At 39.0% G+C, this 15,861-nt stretch overlaps 1 protein-coding gene across 2 annotated transcripts; it reads left to right on the top strand.

The window, feature by feature from the left end:
• Positions 1-5,573: 5,573 nt before the first annotated feature.
• Positions 5,574-15,628, top strand: MACIR (macrophage immunometabolism regulator). 2 transcript variants are annotated; one of them, XM_063295372.1, is made up of 2 exons: positions 5,574-5,661; positions 14,847-15,628. In XM_063295372.1, exon 2 carries the CDS (start codon positions 14,868-14,870, stop codon positions 15,492-15,494), a length of 627 nt encoding a protein of 208 aa, XP_063151442.1. In that variant the 5' UTR covers positions 5,574-5,661; positions 14,847-14,867; the 3' UTR covers positions 15,495-15,628. The 2 variants fall into 2 exon arrangements, with proteins under 2 accessions (XP_063151442.1, XP_063151443.1); XM_063295373.1 differs by lacking the exon at positions 5,574-5,661 and adding an exon at positions 8,681-8,747.
• The last annotated feature ends 233 nt before the right edge of the window (positions 15,629-15,861 follow it).

Here is a 15,861-nt window from a genome sequence, read left to right as displayed (position 1 = left end):
TTCTTTGCGGCCCTTAATTATTTTTTGTTTATCAATGTGGTCCCTTCCCCTTTACAAGTTGTATAGTCTTGATCTACACTTTTTAAACTCAACTTTGCCATAGGGACACATGCATAATCAATTACACGTCTTGTAATTGACAAATATATGTAATATCCTGGATGTCTTTCTTCAAGTATCTGAAAGGATGTGACACTGAAGATCAAAACCTGTTTGCTGTTACACAAGGGAGCTGGATTCAGAATCATAAATGGTCTCCTCTAAGTCTGTAATTCTAAGCAAATAGTTCTTGCTCTTTCTTTTGTAGATGTTTCAACAATATATTATTTTACATAAAACATTTCAACATTAGCATGTCTAACCCAGCTGATTAATCAGAAATAAATATTTTTAGGATTCTTTCTGTGCTCTGTACTTTCCACTGCTAGTTACACAAAATGGACTAAATTCCAATTTTCTCAGAAAAAGAAAATTCAATTTTAATATCTCATTTCAGATTACAGCCATTTTTGTTTATTAGTGTTACTTTATTAGCTTACTGCGATAGAGTTAAAGCCATTAATAGGTTTATACCAAATTTTATACCCTCCTATTCTATATTTTGGGTGACATTTTGAAAAGGGTTTAAAGAAAATGCATAATAGCTAAGTTAATGACTGAAACTATTAACGGAACGTATTTTTTAATTGACAGTGGCAGAAGTAATACATTGACATCATAATGCAACAGGTATATATTTATTGCTGTTTATACTATTATGAGAGCTATTACTGTCTGGAACTCCAACATCACAGTGTGAGTTGCCAAGTCCTCAGCTGGGACACTGTAAGATGTAGAATCTTCAAAAAAGATCTGATGCTAAATTGTTCATAGGAAAATGCTTCTGACCAGTAAAGGTTTTTTTTTTTAAGCTGAAAGTATACATAATTAAAATATGTTAGAGTTATGTAAGTGTACTATCCCATAGATTATTACCGATACACATTATACAATTGTTTAAGATAGAGGACTCATAGAATAGATTAGGTCTGTTTGTGGCATATAGGTTTTGAGGCCTGTCACAGCTGTGGTTTTGCTGGCGTGAGCCAGACACGGAGTGGGGAAAAGGAGGAAGGAAAAAAAAAGCTTAGTTGTGGCCTTGAAGGGTAGCTGCGTTGTCACGGGCTGGATGAGCTGATCTGGCTGCTAGCCAGGACTGGTGCAGAGAGATTTTGAGTGAGCAGTCCCATTGGTAGAGGGAGGTATAGTTATTAGGGACTAGAGCCTTGGGGGGACACCCAAGTCCTCAGTTGCCAGAGTAACCCAAAATTGGAGAGAGAAAAGGGGTGGAGAATAAAAGTTTGTTGCTGGAGAGGAAAGAAAAGCTGGGGAGAAAAGGCTGGAGAAGATAGTGACAAGAGGTGTGCAGAGCAAGTGTCAGTTCCTGTTTGGGGTGAGAAGACCCAGAGGGACGAACTTCACCCCAGACTCCAGGCCCTGGAGGGCTAGAAGGGATCTGGCTGGTTGCAGGCAGTGGCTTCAACCCAAGCTCCTGGAGAAAGCAGAGAGGGGAATTGGCTACCAGTATGGAAGTTCTGGTTTTGGAAGTTAATTATGGAATTGCAAATAAAAATATTCCTAAATGCCAATTATAGTTTCTAAAATGTTTCCTAGATATCATTTTCCCATTTTCCATTATTTTTAAATCAAAGTTAGCAAAGTTGATATTGAGTAACCATTCTACATCTGTATGACCCAAAAATACTGAAAAGAAGGTCCTTTTATTTGCCAATGTTGTAGTAATCATCTTAAAAATCTGAATGGAAGCATAGTCTCCTAAAATACTAATCCATCTGAGTTTGGCATGACCTATTTTTCTAGAAATCAGGCCAGAGTTAAGAAATGAATTAGACTTTAATGCAGTAAAAAAAAAGTATAATTGGTAAAGAAGTGATAGCACAAGAGTAATCTAAAGGGTAGCAACTTATGGAATAGTAACCTTTATACAAAAAATGGCATTGCTATTCAGCATTCATAAATTAGAAAGCATAATAATATTTGTGTGTTGCATCAAGTTTTTGTTTAAATATGAAGTTTTTTTTAAAAAGATACAAAAAAGGACAAATGTCACATTTCTCAATTTGCTAGATTAATTTGTTACTTTTACATATAATTATATATTGCAATATAATAATTCAATTATTATCAAGCATGAAGATAGCAGTGTGCACAACAAACCATTATGTCAAAATGACACATCATCTTGTGTCATACAGTCATCAGGCACCTCAGAACTTGTGTCAGACATTTAAATCATGTCATTTGCCCTTCTTGGAGCTCATGCATGCGGATGGTTGATGATGATGATGATGATGATGATGATGATGATTTAAACTTGTATGCCGCCCAACTTTCAATGAGACAATCATGGACCGGTGAGAGTACCTCTAATACCTTATTTCTGTAGCTGTTAAAGAAATGTGGTGAACTGCTATAGAACTTTGTGCATAGGGGCTTCCAGGAGAAGTATAGAGAACTTAAGACAGCTCTGCAAAGGCAGAGCTGAAGACCATGGCAAAGACCAAGGAACCAGTGAGTAGACTGGCTCCTTTGAACCTCTCTGGATAAGGAGAGGACAGGAGATTGCCCACATGTGCTCCAGACAATTGCTCCTTGCGAGGAGATCGCAGGACAGCCATTTTCCAAGGGTTTGAATGCCAGGAGATGACGGGATCAGCCATCTTGCCCACAACCACTATGGAGCCTTTTAAAATACACTAAGTTCACAAACCTCACTTTCTAATCACTTTTAGAAATTGCCTATTAACTATTCTGAAGCTATTAGAGACCTTCAGAACGACAGGTTTGAAAAGTCTTCATCAGGTGAGTTTATTTTCAACAAAAGAAAAAATTACAAGCTTAAGAACTTTTGAAATAAACAGCAAAAAGTTAAATAAGATTTTGATCTAAAAAAGTTATAAACAGGTTAAGGGTCCAGATAAATTTGAAATATTGATTTTTGCTATAAGATTTTGGAATTACCTAAAAAATAAACAACTTCTCATGGGAAACAGACTTATTTTGGTTATCCTGGAAATTGCAAGTCATAACAAAGGATAAGTATTTTAGAAACTGGGCATTAGAGGGGACTAAAGATTTTAAGCAGAAGGGAAAAAAAAATACAAGCCTGATATCAGTTAATACTTGGACTTAATAATACAAAACATTAGAAATATTAAAGGAGATCTTTGAAGAATGAAGCTATAAGTAAGTACATTATCAACACTGTCAGTAATGATGTCCGCTTCTATGGATAGAAGATGTTAATGAAGGAATAACAGATGTGGAACAAATTTTATCTGATAAAACAGAGAAAATACAGAATGTGGAACTCCAAATTACAGGCCAAGAGAATGATTTGGAAAAAGACACTTTACTGGATATACAAAAGAAACCGGCTGAAGTTTTAAAAATTAAAAGGAAAATACAAATGATAAACCAAGAGAATGACCTGGAAAATGTAAATGTGGGTTTATTTGATCAAGGTTAAAATAAGATACTTTTTTGCAATATTCTGGCAACCCTTTATGGACTTTTTGCAGGATTGAAAAGCTGATGTTTTATGGATTTGCTTATAGATAAGGGATGGCATATGGGATGGAGAGATATTTGTTTAACCTTATAGGAGGTGAAGAGTTATTAAATGTGTTTATACTTGTGATGAAGGTTGGAAGTCACTTCTTTATATATTTCTTTTTCTTTTTTCCTGCACTTTTTATTATTTCTTTCCATTCTCTTTTCTTTCTCTAAGTTTAGTTTGTATTAGTTTTTACTATTGTAATTACAATTCTTAATAAAATTTTATTTTTTTAAAAAAAAGAACTCTGTGCAACATTGTGCCCTACAACATTAAATGATACACTAACTTTAAATTGGTATCCCAGAAAAGAATTGGGAGAATCCCCTGTTGAAATTCTCACAAATCCATAAAACTTACGAATTAAGTAGCTTTAGGGCTAGTTGCTATCAGCCTAAGCTAACTCATATGTTGTGACGATTAAATCAAATGAGAACTGCAGCCACCACTGAGGGGGAAAAATTATTCTTTGGAGAGAGAAAGGGAGAAAATTTCTGAGGAAGGGCTGTTGGCTAAACCAGTGAAACTGAAAAGGAGACAAGTAAAGCAAGGTGAACTCTGGACTACTGAGAAATTTATCATCAACTAGTCTTTAGATCTTACTCAGTGAAGGGCCTGAATTTAAACAAACACATTAAGATATAGTTCCTTAAGTATGATATGTTTCCTTTCTGATTTAAATTTGTCAGTAAAAACATTTGGATAACTCATCATTTGTTTGAAATTGAAAATATTTCCATCACTGACCAAGGGCTACAGTAGTTCCTTCAGAATTGTGTCGACAGCCTAGCCAACACTTCAGGGTTTCTTTCTTTTTTTTAAAATCCAAAGAAGGGAAAAGTTTCTTCTTTTACAAGGAAATTCATAACAACAGATGATGGAGATGTACCCAGGAAGGAGACAGTTGCATTAGGAAGGCACAGGAGTGTTTAGGTGAAATCTGGCCAGGAAAAGTAGTAGGATTGATAGGAAACCCAGAGAGATCAGGGCTCACCCTGCTATAGGGACCATTTATGATGGCTGGAGGAACAATAAAAGAGGTAAAAAATGAAAGTGATTTCAATACCAGATCTTCAAAACTGTCAACTTTCAGTTCAAGAAAAAAAGGAAGCTTCTAAAGGGATAAAATTGAGCTTGAACCCTGGTGATTTTACTGACATGTCCAGACAGTTTTCTTGACAACAGGACATAAGAGGTTTGTCCTGTCGTCTTCCAGGATGTTTTCAGCTTCCCAGTGAAGCCCACCAGCCCTGGTATTCCCTGCAACAGTTTCTCAAATTTGGAAAGCATGGACTTCAACTCCCAGAATTCCCCAGCCAGCATGCTGGCTGGGCAATATTGGGAGTTGAAGTCCACTCATTTTAAAGTTGCCAAGGTTGAGAAACACTGTCCTAGAAATTTCTCATCCAAGTACTAACTGTTTAGGGCCAGGGCCAGTCAGGGACTGCTACCTGCTGAGGTAAATGGATTTTATAACACCTTGTCAGCCTTATTACAGTCCCAGATTTCATGAACTAAAGAAACAAAGCTCACACCCTCACGAAGGCCTAAACGCGTCCGACAAGAAAGAACCATGAGGTTTATTTCCGACCAAGCATGTCTTGGATTGCGATAGAGAGAAAAAGAAGTTCGTCTTTGAAGTGCTTTCTTTTCCTCCTTTATGACCTCACAAGTTCCATCAGGTCTGATTGAACAAAAACGCGCGAAAGGCAGCAGCGGCTGCCAAGGGAGCGGGGACGGATGGGGAAGAAAGGCGCCATTAGGAGAGCGCAAAAACACGCTTAAACGCTCCGCGTTTCCCATGCTTCGAGCCAGGCCTGGAAATAAGGAAGGCCCTAACGAAGGTACCAGTGGGCGGGCTAGCAGCAGCGGCAGGGGGAGCGGCTCTCCGCCACGCCACGCCACGCCAACTCCAATCCCCGCCCCAGGCCGGCGGAATAAGAGAGCGGGGAGGGGCCGCCGGTTGCTTCTCTCTCGCTCTTTCGCCTCTTCAGCGTCGCGGGCGGCGGGAGCGCGGCCCGCAGGCCCGGCATCCTGGACCGCAGGTGGGAAAGCCCGGGAGCGCGATGGTGCGACAGGACTGGGAGGGGGTGGGGCGCTTGCGAGGCGTACGGCGGCTGGGCTGCTGGAGGGGTTGCGGCGCGCCCTTGCAGCCTGCAGGCGGGATGGGCGCCGGCAGCTGCAAGCTGCAGAGCAGGGGAGTGAGACAGCAGCGCCAGCCGGGAGGACAAGGAGCGACCGCGCGAACCCGGGTGAGCGGGCAGGCAGGCAGGCAGGCGCGCACCCACCCGCTGACTGCGGCGCGGCGTCCCTTGGGCAGAGCCTGTGTGTGCTTGCGGATGGATTGGTGGGTGGGCGCCACCCTCGAGAAGTAAATGCTTGTAAACATAACGGGCGCGCCTTGCCTCTTGGAAGCCGGAGGCTTGCTCTTCGATTCACGACGGCGACGATGAGGTCGCCGGTTTTTTAAAGGTCACCTATGCGCGGATGTAGGTAAACACGCCAACGCTAGCTGGGTTTACGTGTGCCCGTCAGATGCATGTGAATGTATAAATCTTGGTGCGCGCGCACATTCTCGAGCATCTGTGACGCAGTGTGTTCATTGTGTCTGCGTGTATCTGGATCAGTAAAGCGATGTATTGGATTTCGTTCAGAGATGTGTGTAGGTCAAATTCGTGCGGGGGGTATGTATAAAATAACTGCAGATTGTCTTGGCATACTTTATGCAGAGTGTATGTTGTTGGCGTACCTTTGTACAGGGTGTAAATTTATAGTTTCATGCATGTACTTGACTAAGATATTATTTAAGCTTTTGTGTAGTGTAGCATGTATGATGTTAGCTCTTAGACTAAAAGCCTTTGCTTATTGGTTATTTAATGAAGTGTTCAAGATTAAACTTATTAAACTTATTAAATTAAATCACATTAAATCACATTCAGATGAGCAGTTCCATCTATATTTAAACATGCCAGTTTCAGTGGCATTTATGGATCTTTGATCCTTGCTAGAACCTACATATCCTTGTTATCTTTTGAATATGGGGCATATATCTTGTGTGAAAGCCGTGTGATTCCTTTATATATGGTTTGGCTCTTCGATTTTAAGTAAGTTGACTGTATTAAACTCTTTGATTGTATAAGACTTTAAGAAGACAAGGAGCAAAACCACAAATCTAAGCAAGCTTCCATCGTTGTACAGCTTTTCATGTTTGGTGCATGTGTGTTGTGTTTGCAGTTTCACGGAAAGAAGGTGGTAGAGCTCTGAAGTTTTGCTACTCATCTGCCGCTTGCAGCATATACTTCAGTGCACTTCTGTCATCCTAGTGAGACAGAGGGCTAAAGCTGCATTGAGGAATAGAGCTGTTTCTGAAGCGTAGTTCCTATGCATGTGTGTATGTGTGTGAGTGCCCACGTGCTTCAGGGACTCTCCCTGGTACTGCTGCCTTGGTTCATTGTCCATAAAAGGAAGTAGCACTATGGAGAGCTCTTGGCAGGTTCAGATTCCCTGCATAACAGAGAGAGATCTCTTTTCATTTGGCTTGCATTCAAATGTATCTTCCCTAGATCTGGTCCTCTAATTGAGATCTAGATAATGAAGGGAATCTCAGCAGCATGACTGCAAATAAAATGAATTTAGCATTTAGGCTTGAAAAATATGTTTTCATCAACAGCGAAGTAGTTAAAAACGTTAGAGTTTTTTTTTCCCCAGATAAGATGACTGCTGGATATTTTCAGCAATGACAGCATACTATAAATAAATACTGCTTTCCTGCCCTGCCTTTATTTCTCACCTGATACTTTTTTTTAACAGTCCCAGGACTTTCAGTTCTGCAGCTTCACTTCTAAAATTTGTTTGCATTTTGAGAATGGCTTTTAGAGTAAAAGAAAAGAAACGTCACAAAGCTGTTTCAGCCTATGAATATTTACAATAATAATATATTTTAAAACCATTATTAACAACAATAAGATAACTAATGGCAACTGATTTAAAAGATTAGCCCAACAATAACACTAAATGTAAAAAAAAATTGTACCCCAAAACCTTATCCAGCAATCTAGTAAAATTAAACATTATTTTCTACTTTGGTGCAAAATTGCTAAGCTCTGTTTTGATCTGCGGTTGCCCTTTCTATAGGTAACTTTCTAATGAGCAAAACCCCAGGCCTGCTTCTAGTATTACACTTCACAGGTTTAGGAGAACTGAGGTATACCATGCATGCTATATCCTTTTGAATGACAGAGGGTGAAGGTATGCTAATGTCTAAAACATAAGTTTTGTATATTGTCTCCCATTTGATATTTAATAATGAATCCATGAAAAACTTCTAAGAAGGTGTCAGGTGGTCTGTTTCTTATATGATCAGGCTACGGCTGAAGGAACCCCATGTGTGTATACATACATACACACATACACATAGATACATACAGAGAGGGATATAAAAAGGCATCCATCCATAAGTATAAAATTAATGTTCAATCTGATTCCTGGCGCACTAGAGTAAGCCTTATACAAGCCCACGTGAGTGTAAGCCTGCATATTATCAGAGAGACATGCCTGATTCCAGTTTGGAAAAAAAAAAACTTCATTAAAACTAATATAACATTGTATGATACAGAATTATATGCTAGAAGTATTTATATGCAAAGATACCTTATTGGTGCCCATCAGGCTCCCAGTCCTTTATGAATTTGTATTATTTATGTATTTATTTGTAATCTATGTTACAAATGTATGAAGGATCTGCCAGCCTCCAGTACCATATTTATATCCAGGAATGCCTCTGGGACTTCCATGGACCCCAGATGAATTTTGGAAAATAAAGGTGAGGAAGTAGGAAGGAGACATTGTTTTTGTTCATGTCTGCTTTGCCTCTTTTATGTTTTATTTTTTGGCTGTTTTGGTTGGTTTTGTTTTCATGTAGTCTATCTTTTGTCTGCTTGTTCTTATAATGAACTATGTATATTTGTTGCCTATGTGTCTGTCTTCTTTCTCTCTTTGTGTAGGGTGTTGCTTGTCTTTGAACTTCATCAGTTTGATTTTGGATTTATTTTTTTTCCTTACGAAGTAGAAACTGTAGCTTCAAAAGAGCATTATTTTGAAGCTCAGCCCCTCACTTCTGTCTTTTTCTTGGGTAAGTTTATATCCCTATTAGTATAATTTGGAATTGTTTTCTAACTGGCTATAATTACGATCATAGCCATTTCATGAATAGGCAAATCTACCATTTAACTGTTCTGTCGTAAGTGCTATACGTATTCTGAAAATGCCCACTGGCTGAGAATATTGGAGATTTTCACATACGAATGTGCAAGGAACTGTTGAACTACACATAGGAAAGATGTTCTGGAGAATAAATCCAACAAAAGATAATATGCATGCACTGTATAAATGCTTTCAGACATCTGTACGCTGAAAACATAACAAGGAAACATCTGTTGCTAGGGAGAGTAATGGCTAGGGACTAAGACTGGTTGATGTGATCTCATTTTCACAATGAACCAGGCTTAATTATCATCCATAACAAAAATGATTTGCGCGTGATATTTTACATGGGTAATAAGGAGAAAAAATACCTCTTATGCTTTTCTCTTACTATTATTCTCTCAGGAAAAATGCAGACATGTATCATGGGTATTTTTCAGCCATAGCTGAGTGGACAAAAATTCTAGAACGTTTCAGCTATGTCCTCTTTGCTTGAAGGATATAGCTGGCTTGAAATTGCAGGAAATGTCTGTTCTTAGTGGATTCTCATTAAGCTGAAGTATCAAATGAGATCCTTCATTTTTCTTATTGATATTTTTCTTCAACATGTTAATGACTTGGATGAAGAGTGGGAGGGAATGCTTATCAGATTTGATGCAGTAGTGAGTGGGATAGCTAATACTCTAGAAAACAAATACAATTTAAAACTATACTAAGATGAAAGTAACAGAATGAAATTAAATATAGACAAATGCATTTTTTCACTTAGGAAATAGAAATCAAATGAATACATACTGAATTCAGGTTACCTGCCTGAGTAACATTACATGTGAAAATGATCTCAGAATAGCAGTTAACTGCAAACTGAATATGAGTCAGCAGTGTGATATAGCTGCAGAACAAGGCAAATGTCATTTTATTCTGCATGGATCAAATCTTCAGCAATATGTCAATTTGAGGAAATGCATTTTAAGAAGGATTCAGATCAACTGGACAGGTCCAGAGAAGATCACAAGGATGATCAGAGCAGTAAGAAATAAATCCTACAAGAAGAGATGTTATTTTTCATTCTTAACACTTTTAGTCTCCAAAGTTTGTGTGAGATTTGTTGTCTTTATGGAACAGTAACTGATATAAATATGACATTTCAGAGAAATCCAGTGCTGACTTAGCTATTTCCTACACTTGTCAGCCATATGCTAAATAACAGAGATCTTTATATAAAAATGTATCCCTTACATTGAAAGCAAAAGTTTGTTAGCCTTCAAAATTATTTGTACAAAACAGCAAAGAAAGGATCAGCCAGCTGTCCTGTGCAATATTCAGCAGTCTGAAACACAAGCATTACTCAGGAAAACACAAGCATTACTCAGGTGTTGTGTGACAAACAAATGTACTTTCCAAGTTCATTGGTCCATATTAAAAGTAATATTAGTATGACCTGATGGAGTTTTTAAATGTTAATAAAAGAACTCCAAGCAGCAAACAGCAATCTTGCAGAGCAGAAGTGTGAACCAAAAAAAGGAACTTGCACATTAAGCTTAATTACGTTCAGAAATAAATTCAGTCTTCACATAGGAGTTAGATGAAGAAAAGTAGAGATAGTTTACTTTTATTCAGTAGATCTGGATACAGGTAGATTCATAGTAGAAAGCACTTAATCATCACTGGTTCTTTGTAGACGTTTTCTATGTAGAATAGAAAGTCTGTGTGCAGGCGAGATGGTGGGAGGGCTGCATTCCTGCAGCACCTCCTGGTTGCATGTGTGCCAGAAGGGTAATAGAGATTGTTAATCCCCAAGCCCAAGAAGAAGGAGGAAGTGGAAATCAGGTGACCCATCTGACATCCCACAAGCACAATAGAGATGTGTTTGCTAGAGCGACCCCCTTATGCTTATGAGACAATGCTGAGTTGATCCTTGATAATTCCAACATGACCATGATTTATTGCATGGACAGATACATAATTACCATGCTAATGTCAGGCCTGCACGACTCGTAGAGGGGAAAACACCAGATTATTACCTCAAAAATAATTGTGATTCACAAAGGAACAGCTGGTGGACAGATCAGCTGTTTGGTGGTGCAGCAGCAATGGAACTGGCTGTGTCTGTGAGGCCTGGAGGTACTCAGCAGCATGTCTTTTAGGGTGGAAGTGGCTATGAAAACTTAGGCAGTGGTGGATCCTTCCTGGCACCAGTGGATTGGATTTTTTTCAAAAAATGCCAGCGAGCATACAAGGCTACTTGTCAGGCTGCAGGTAGTGCAGGCCTGCTAATGTACATCCACATTAACTGCAGGTCAATGTGGTGTGCTTATTTCAGTACATAGTTTCCTGACTGATGCTACCTGTAAAGCAGAACTAGAATTAAAGAACCTGAAGAACAGCTGTTCTGTATGGTAATGGTAAAAGAGAGGAGGGCAGCAGATTTTGTGAAGAACACTCCATTTTCTTTGTATTAATTTCATTTTTTAGATCAAGTCTTGGCAAAGAGGCTTATAATAACAGCATTAAAAGAAAGGGCAGATTCAAGTGGTAAGTTTCTATTAGTAAAACTAGAAGAGGATGACTAAACCCCTCTGGGATACCCTCAAAATTTATTCCAGAGTGTTCCCCCCAAATATCCAGAGCAGTTGGGGGCAGAGAAGAATGAGGAAAAGGCCTGTTGCAAGATTTTGGATTCCAGTCAAAATAATCAAATCACTTATCAAAAATAAAAAAACCCAGAATCAACTAAAATCGCATCTAGGACTTTGGCTATCCAATCAGTAAAATGCTCGGTTGTGATTTAAAACTCATTGATCTTCAATTTTACCTTGGTATATAAATCATAAACCTATGGGTAGAAAGAATATAGACTCTATAAATCATATTTCTAATAGTACACATAAAACCTAGTACATATAAAAACATACGCTTTGAGAGTGCACTTTCTGTACAAATTTGTATATCTGTAATAAAAAATGAATACCCATTTTCACGATTAATTTCTGCCTTTGAAGATTATGTGTTCAGTTAGCTTCGTTTTACACAAAGCACTTCAAGGATCCCCCCTTCTTTAAGATACTGGTGAGCTATTATTTTCATAAAAAGGAAGCCGGATTACAGACTCTCACAGCCTTTCCAATCTGGTGCCTTCAAGATATATTGCTACTGCAGCCTCATAATTCCCAGACAGCATGTGATCCTCAGGCTCAGGGCGCACTGTTGTGAAGGCTGAATCATCAGAGTTGTTTTCTGTGGAGATTACCACTATTTTAGTTTATATGGTATGCATAAGAAGTCCATGCTGACGAGGAGCAACTACAACATTTATTGGAGCTTCCCCCTAAATTAATGCACTAACAGAATTATAGCTTGGATCTTTCTTTCTGCAGGATGCTATTACTTTTTAGAAATGTAAATCTCTCTTTCTAGTGCACTTTTTCTCTGAGGTCGAAGGTGAAGCATTTGTTTTTAAAAAATCAATTCTATGTATGGTAAAGATAACTTCACAAGTTGATTTTTCATAGAAAGCATTTCTGCATAAGAAATGGAAGTAGCCTTTTTGTGTGTTCAGCACATAGGGCAGTCTGTACACATGGATTGTATATTGTTTCCTTCAGTAAAGTGTTTATTAGGTGTGTATTTTGTAAAATATGCTACAGGTTGAAAATAACTCCTATAAAAATCAGTACATTCTTCTGCTATGATTGTGATGAAAAAGAAAACCTGTTTCTTATTTCTGGTCTTGTTCCTTCAAAATCAGTTCAAACAGACTTATCAAGTGACTCCAGCAAATGGTCACACGCAGGCCCTTTTGCAGATGTGGGAGTTATAACCAAGGGAGGATGTTCTGCTGAGATCAGGGGTTGCAGTGCAAGAGAGCAAGGAGGTTTCAGTACCATAGGACCCAAACTTCACTGTGTAATGTTTGATAGCTTCAAAATGGCATTTGTTACTAGAACATAGTTGAAATTGTAAATATGTAATTAAAAACAATGATTTGTTGTTGCTGGTTTTGTTTGCGCTGAGGCTTGTAAACCATAGTTTGTGATTTAGAAGGTGTGGAAATATACCCAATTATGATTTATTCAGTAAACCCTAGTGAAGCAACCCGTAGTTTAGAATGAGATGTGAACCTAGCCAATATTTGTCCAAATAGTAGTAGGCCAGATAGAGAAAAATAATAATTGCAGATTTTTTGTCCTGTGTCTTGTGTGTGTGAGTGAGAGAGAGAGAGAGAGAGGTGGAAGCTGCTAAAATGCTGGTCTTTTTTGTTTAGTTTGAAGCTGGCAAATCTCAGCAGTTAGCAACACTTGGCTAGCCTTCCTTCTCTGGGTTGGAATGGTTGGGCCCGATTAATACATGGGTGGGGGACCACCAGGGAATCCTTAGAATTGTAGTGTGAACTGGGAAGTTGAAATGAGAGTGAACCACTTCCATAACAGTGCCAATAAAATTGCATGGATGCACTCGTGCCTTTAATTTTTTTTTTATTTTGTGGTCTCTAGTGTATTTAGCACAAGAAACTTTCAGGCATAGTAATGCATCATGATAAGATGTAGGATAGATAGTGAGAAGGTGCATGCTCTCTCTTCTCCCTACATGGTTCTTTAATCATGGTCAAAGACTTTTCAAGGTTACTCACATTGTCTGAAATCAGAATTGCTACCGTTTAATGATCAGAAATGGAGTTTGAAATCAAAGTTTTGACAGCCACAGAAAAGCTCCCAGCCTTGGCAAAAAGTGTGATCGGGGTTAGATAATGGTAGAATATACGTGTTGATCCCTTTCTATGGCTGAATGTTTTGTATGAACGAGTCTTCTCTATCCATTTGACCCTTTTGGCATATCAGAAAGTAGATGAATACTTCGATGGTTGATTGTCTTGTGGGCAAAGGGTTGCATGAGTGAACAACAATGGTTTGTTTGTTTTGAAAATACAGTCCTCCCTTCTAACGCTCAAGCATCACTTAGAGAAGCTAAAATCCTACTACAGTCAGTACATGACAACACCATACCACAAAAGCAAGTAATTGCAAAGAAGAGTTATATTATAAAAGGTGGCAGATAACAGCAACTCAGAACATCCCTTTGTAAATAAGAATGGCTTAACCTACTGGCAAAAGGGCATCAACCTAATCTCTGGATCACTGCAGTTTTTATTAAGAGGTTTATATGAGGACACACTTTGCTTTCAGTCTGAGCTAAATACTGAAAGAGCCAAGGTTCACGTGCTGTGGTCCAGTTGGAAGCAGAAATTGAGGGTTTGTTCCCCACCCCTCCCCCAGAAACAAGAGCTCTCACTGAAAGTAATGAGAAATGTGCAAGGCTTTTTAGGTCATTGCTTAGCTGTGCACTTGGAGTATCAGATTCATTTCAGTGTAGCATGAAAAGAGATAAGCAAGGGAAAATTATTTTCATTGAATTCTGTGGAGAAGGGAGTTCTCCACAGAGAACCATAAATGGTGAACTGTGAATGGTTTTCAGAAGCCATCTTCTGAAAACATGGCTGTTTTTGCTCTGTAAGGATTTAGCCTGTATTTCCTCAAGAAAACTGAACACTGGCTTGGCCTCTGATGGCAGCATGTGAAAATAAAAAGACATTTTAAATTTTATCTTGCAAAGAATCCTTGCTTCTACTGCTTTCAGCTGTATGATTCCCTCTAATTTGTTGTCTTCTGGCTCTACTACTAGGGTAAGATCTGGTGATAGAAATATAGTTAGAATGATCATTATGTTTCCTCTGCACAGTTAGTACTAGAGTGAGAAGATGTTATTTTCAGTTTATGGACAAAGATTGGGAGCTGAACCTGGTAGGAAGGAAGAAAGGAATGACAGATATGTCAAGACACAGAACAGTTTTATGCCAAAAGCAGAATGCAAATCCAGTTCCAGTCTTCTCTTTGTTACCGTGTGCTGACTTGCTTTGGAACCCTCTGCAAAGCAAGACCTAAAGACAGAAATCACTGCCATTTCTCAACTGACACCAGTTCCATCTGTGCTTCTCTGTATCGTGCTAATAAAACTGTTTTTGTATTTTTAGGCCATTGGATTCTTACTTAAAATGGAAGTTGACATTAATGGAGAGGCCAGATCTATGCTAGCCACTCTCCCCTTGCCTATCGCTGAAGTGAGTGCTACAGGCAAGACTGACACCGAGAAACCTCGCTGCTCCAGCACCCCATGCTCACCAATGCGCCAGACTGTTTCAGGTTACCAGATCCTCCACATGGATTCTAACTACTTGGTTGGCTTCACAACTGGGGAGGAGCTCCTGAAATTAGCCCAAAAGTGTACTGTAGAGGAAGAGGATAAAGTTGAAGTGGTAGGGCCTACTTTGCGCTCCAAACAGCTTGATTCAGGACTTTCCCGTTCTTCCCGAGTGTGCAAAGCCAGAAGCAGGTATTACCAGCCTTACGAGATCCCAGCGATCAATGGCCGTAGAAGGCGACGGATGCCCAGCTCAGGGGATAAATGCAGCAAGCCACTACCTTATGAACCATACAAGGCATTTCATGGTCCTTTGCCTCTCTGCCTTTTCAAAGGTAAAAGAGCTCACTCAAAATCCCTAGACTACCTCAATCTAGACAGAATGAACATCAAGGAACCAGCCGATACAGAAGTGCTTCAGTATCAGCTCCAGCACCTCACCCTGAGAGGGGACCGTATGTTTGCTAGGAACAACACATGAACATAAATCATCCTTAATTCTCCACTGCATCAAGATTGTCTATACAATGTAGACAGCCATGCACTTGGTACCTGGTTGGATCAGAAAAGTGTTATTAGACCATAACATAGGAAGATGAGGTGTGTGTGTGGGTGTGTCTGTGTGTGTGCACATGGGTGTGTGCAGAAACAACATGGAAGGAGTTATTGAAAAATTCTGGCAAGAAATTTCTTTGGAATACTGTAACAAAACAAAACGTTTTGCACATGGATACCTGAAATTTATGGCAATTTAACACTCAAAAATTAATGTAATGTGAATTGTGTTTCTGACTAAGCTTGTTGTAAGAAATTACTCATGGATAAGCACTGAAATACATTATTTAATA

This window comes from Candoia aspera, chromosome 2 (genome assembly GCF_035149785.1).
Source record: "Candoia aspera isolate rCanAsp1 chromosome 2, rCanAsp1.hap2, whole genome shotgun sequence".
NCBI classification, from domain to species: Eukaryota; Metazoa; Chordata; class Lepidosauria; order Squamata; family Boidae; genus Candoia; species Candoia aspera.
Note: the sequence above shows the minus strand (reverse complement) of the source record. Positions and strands in the feature narration are given on the sequence as shown.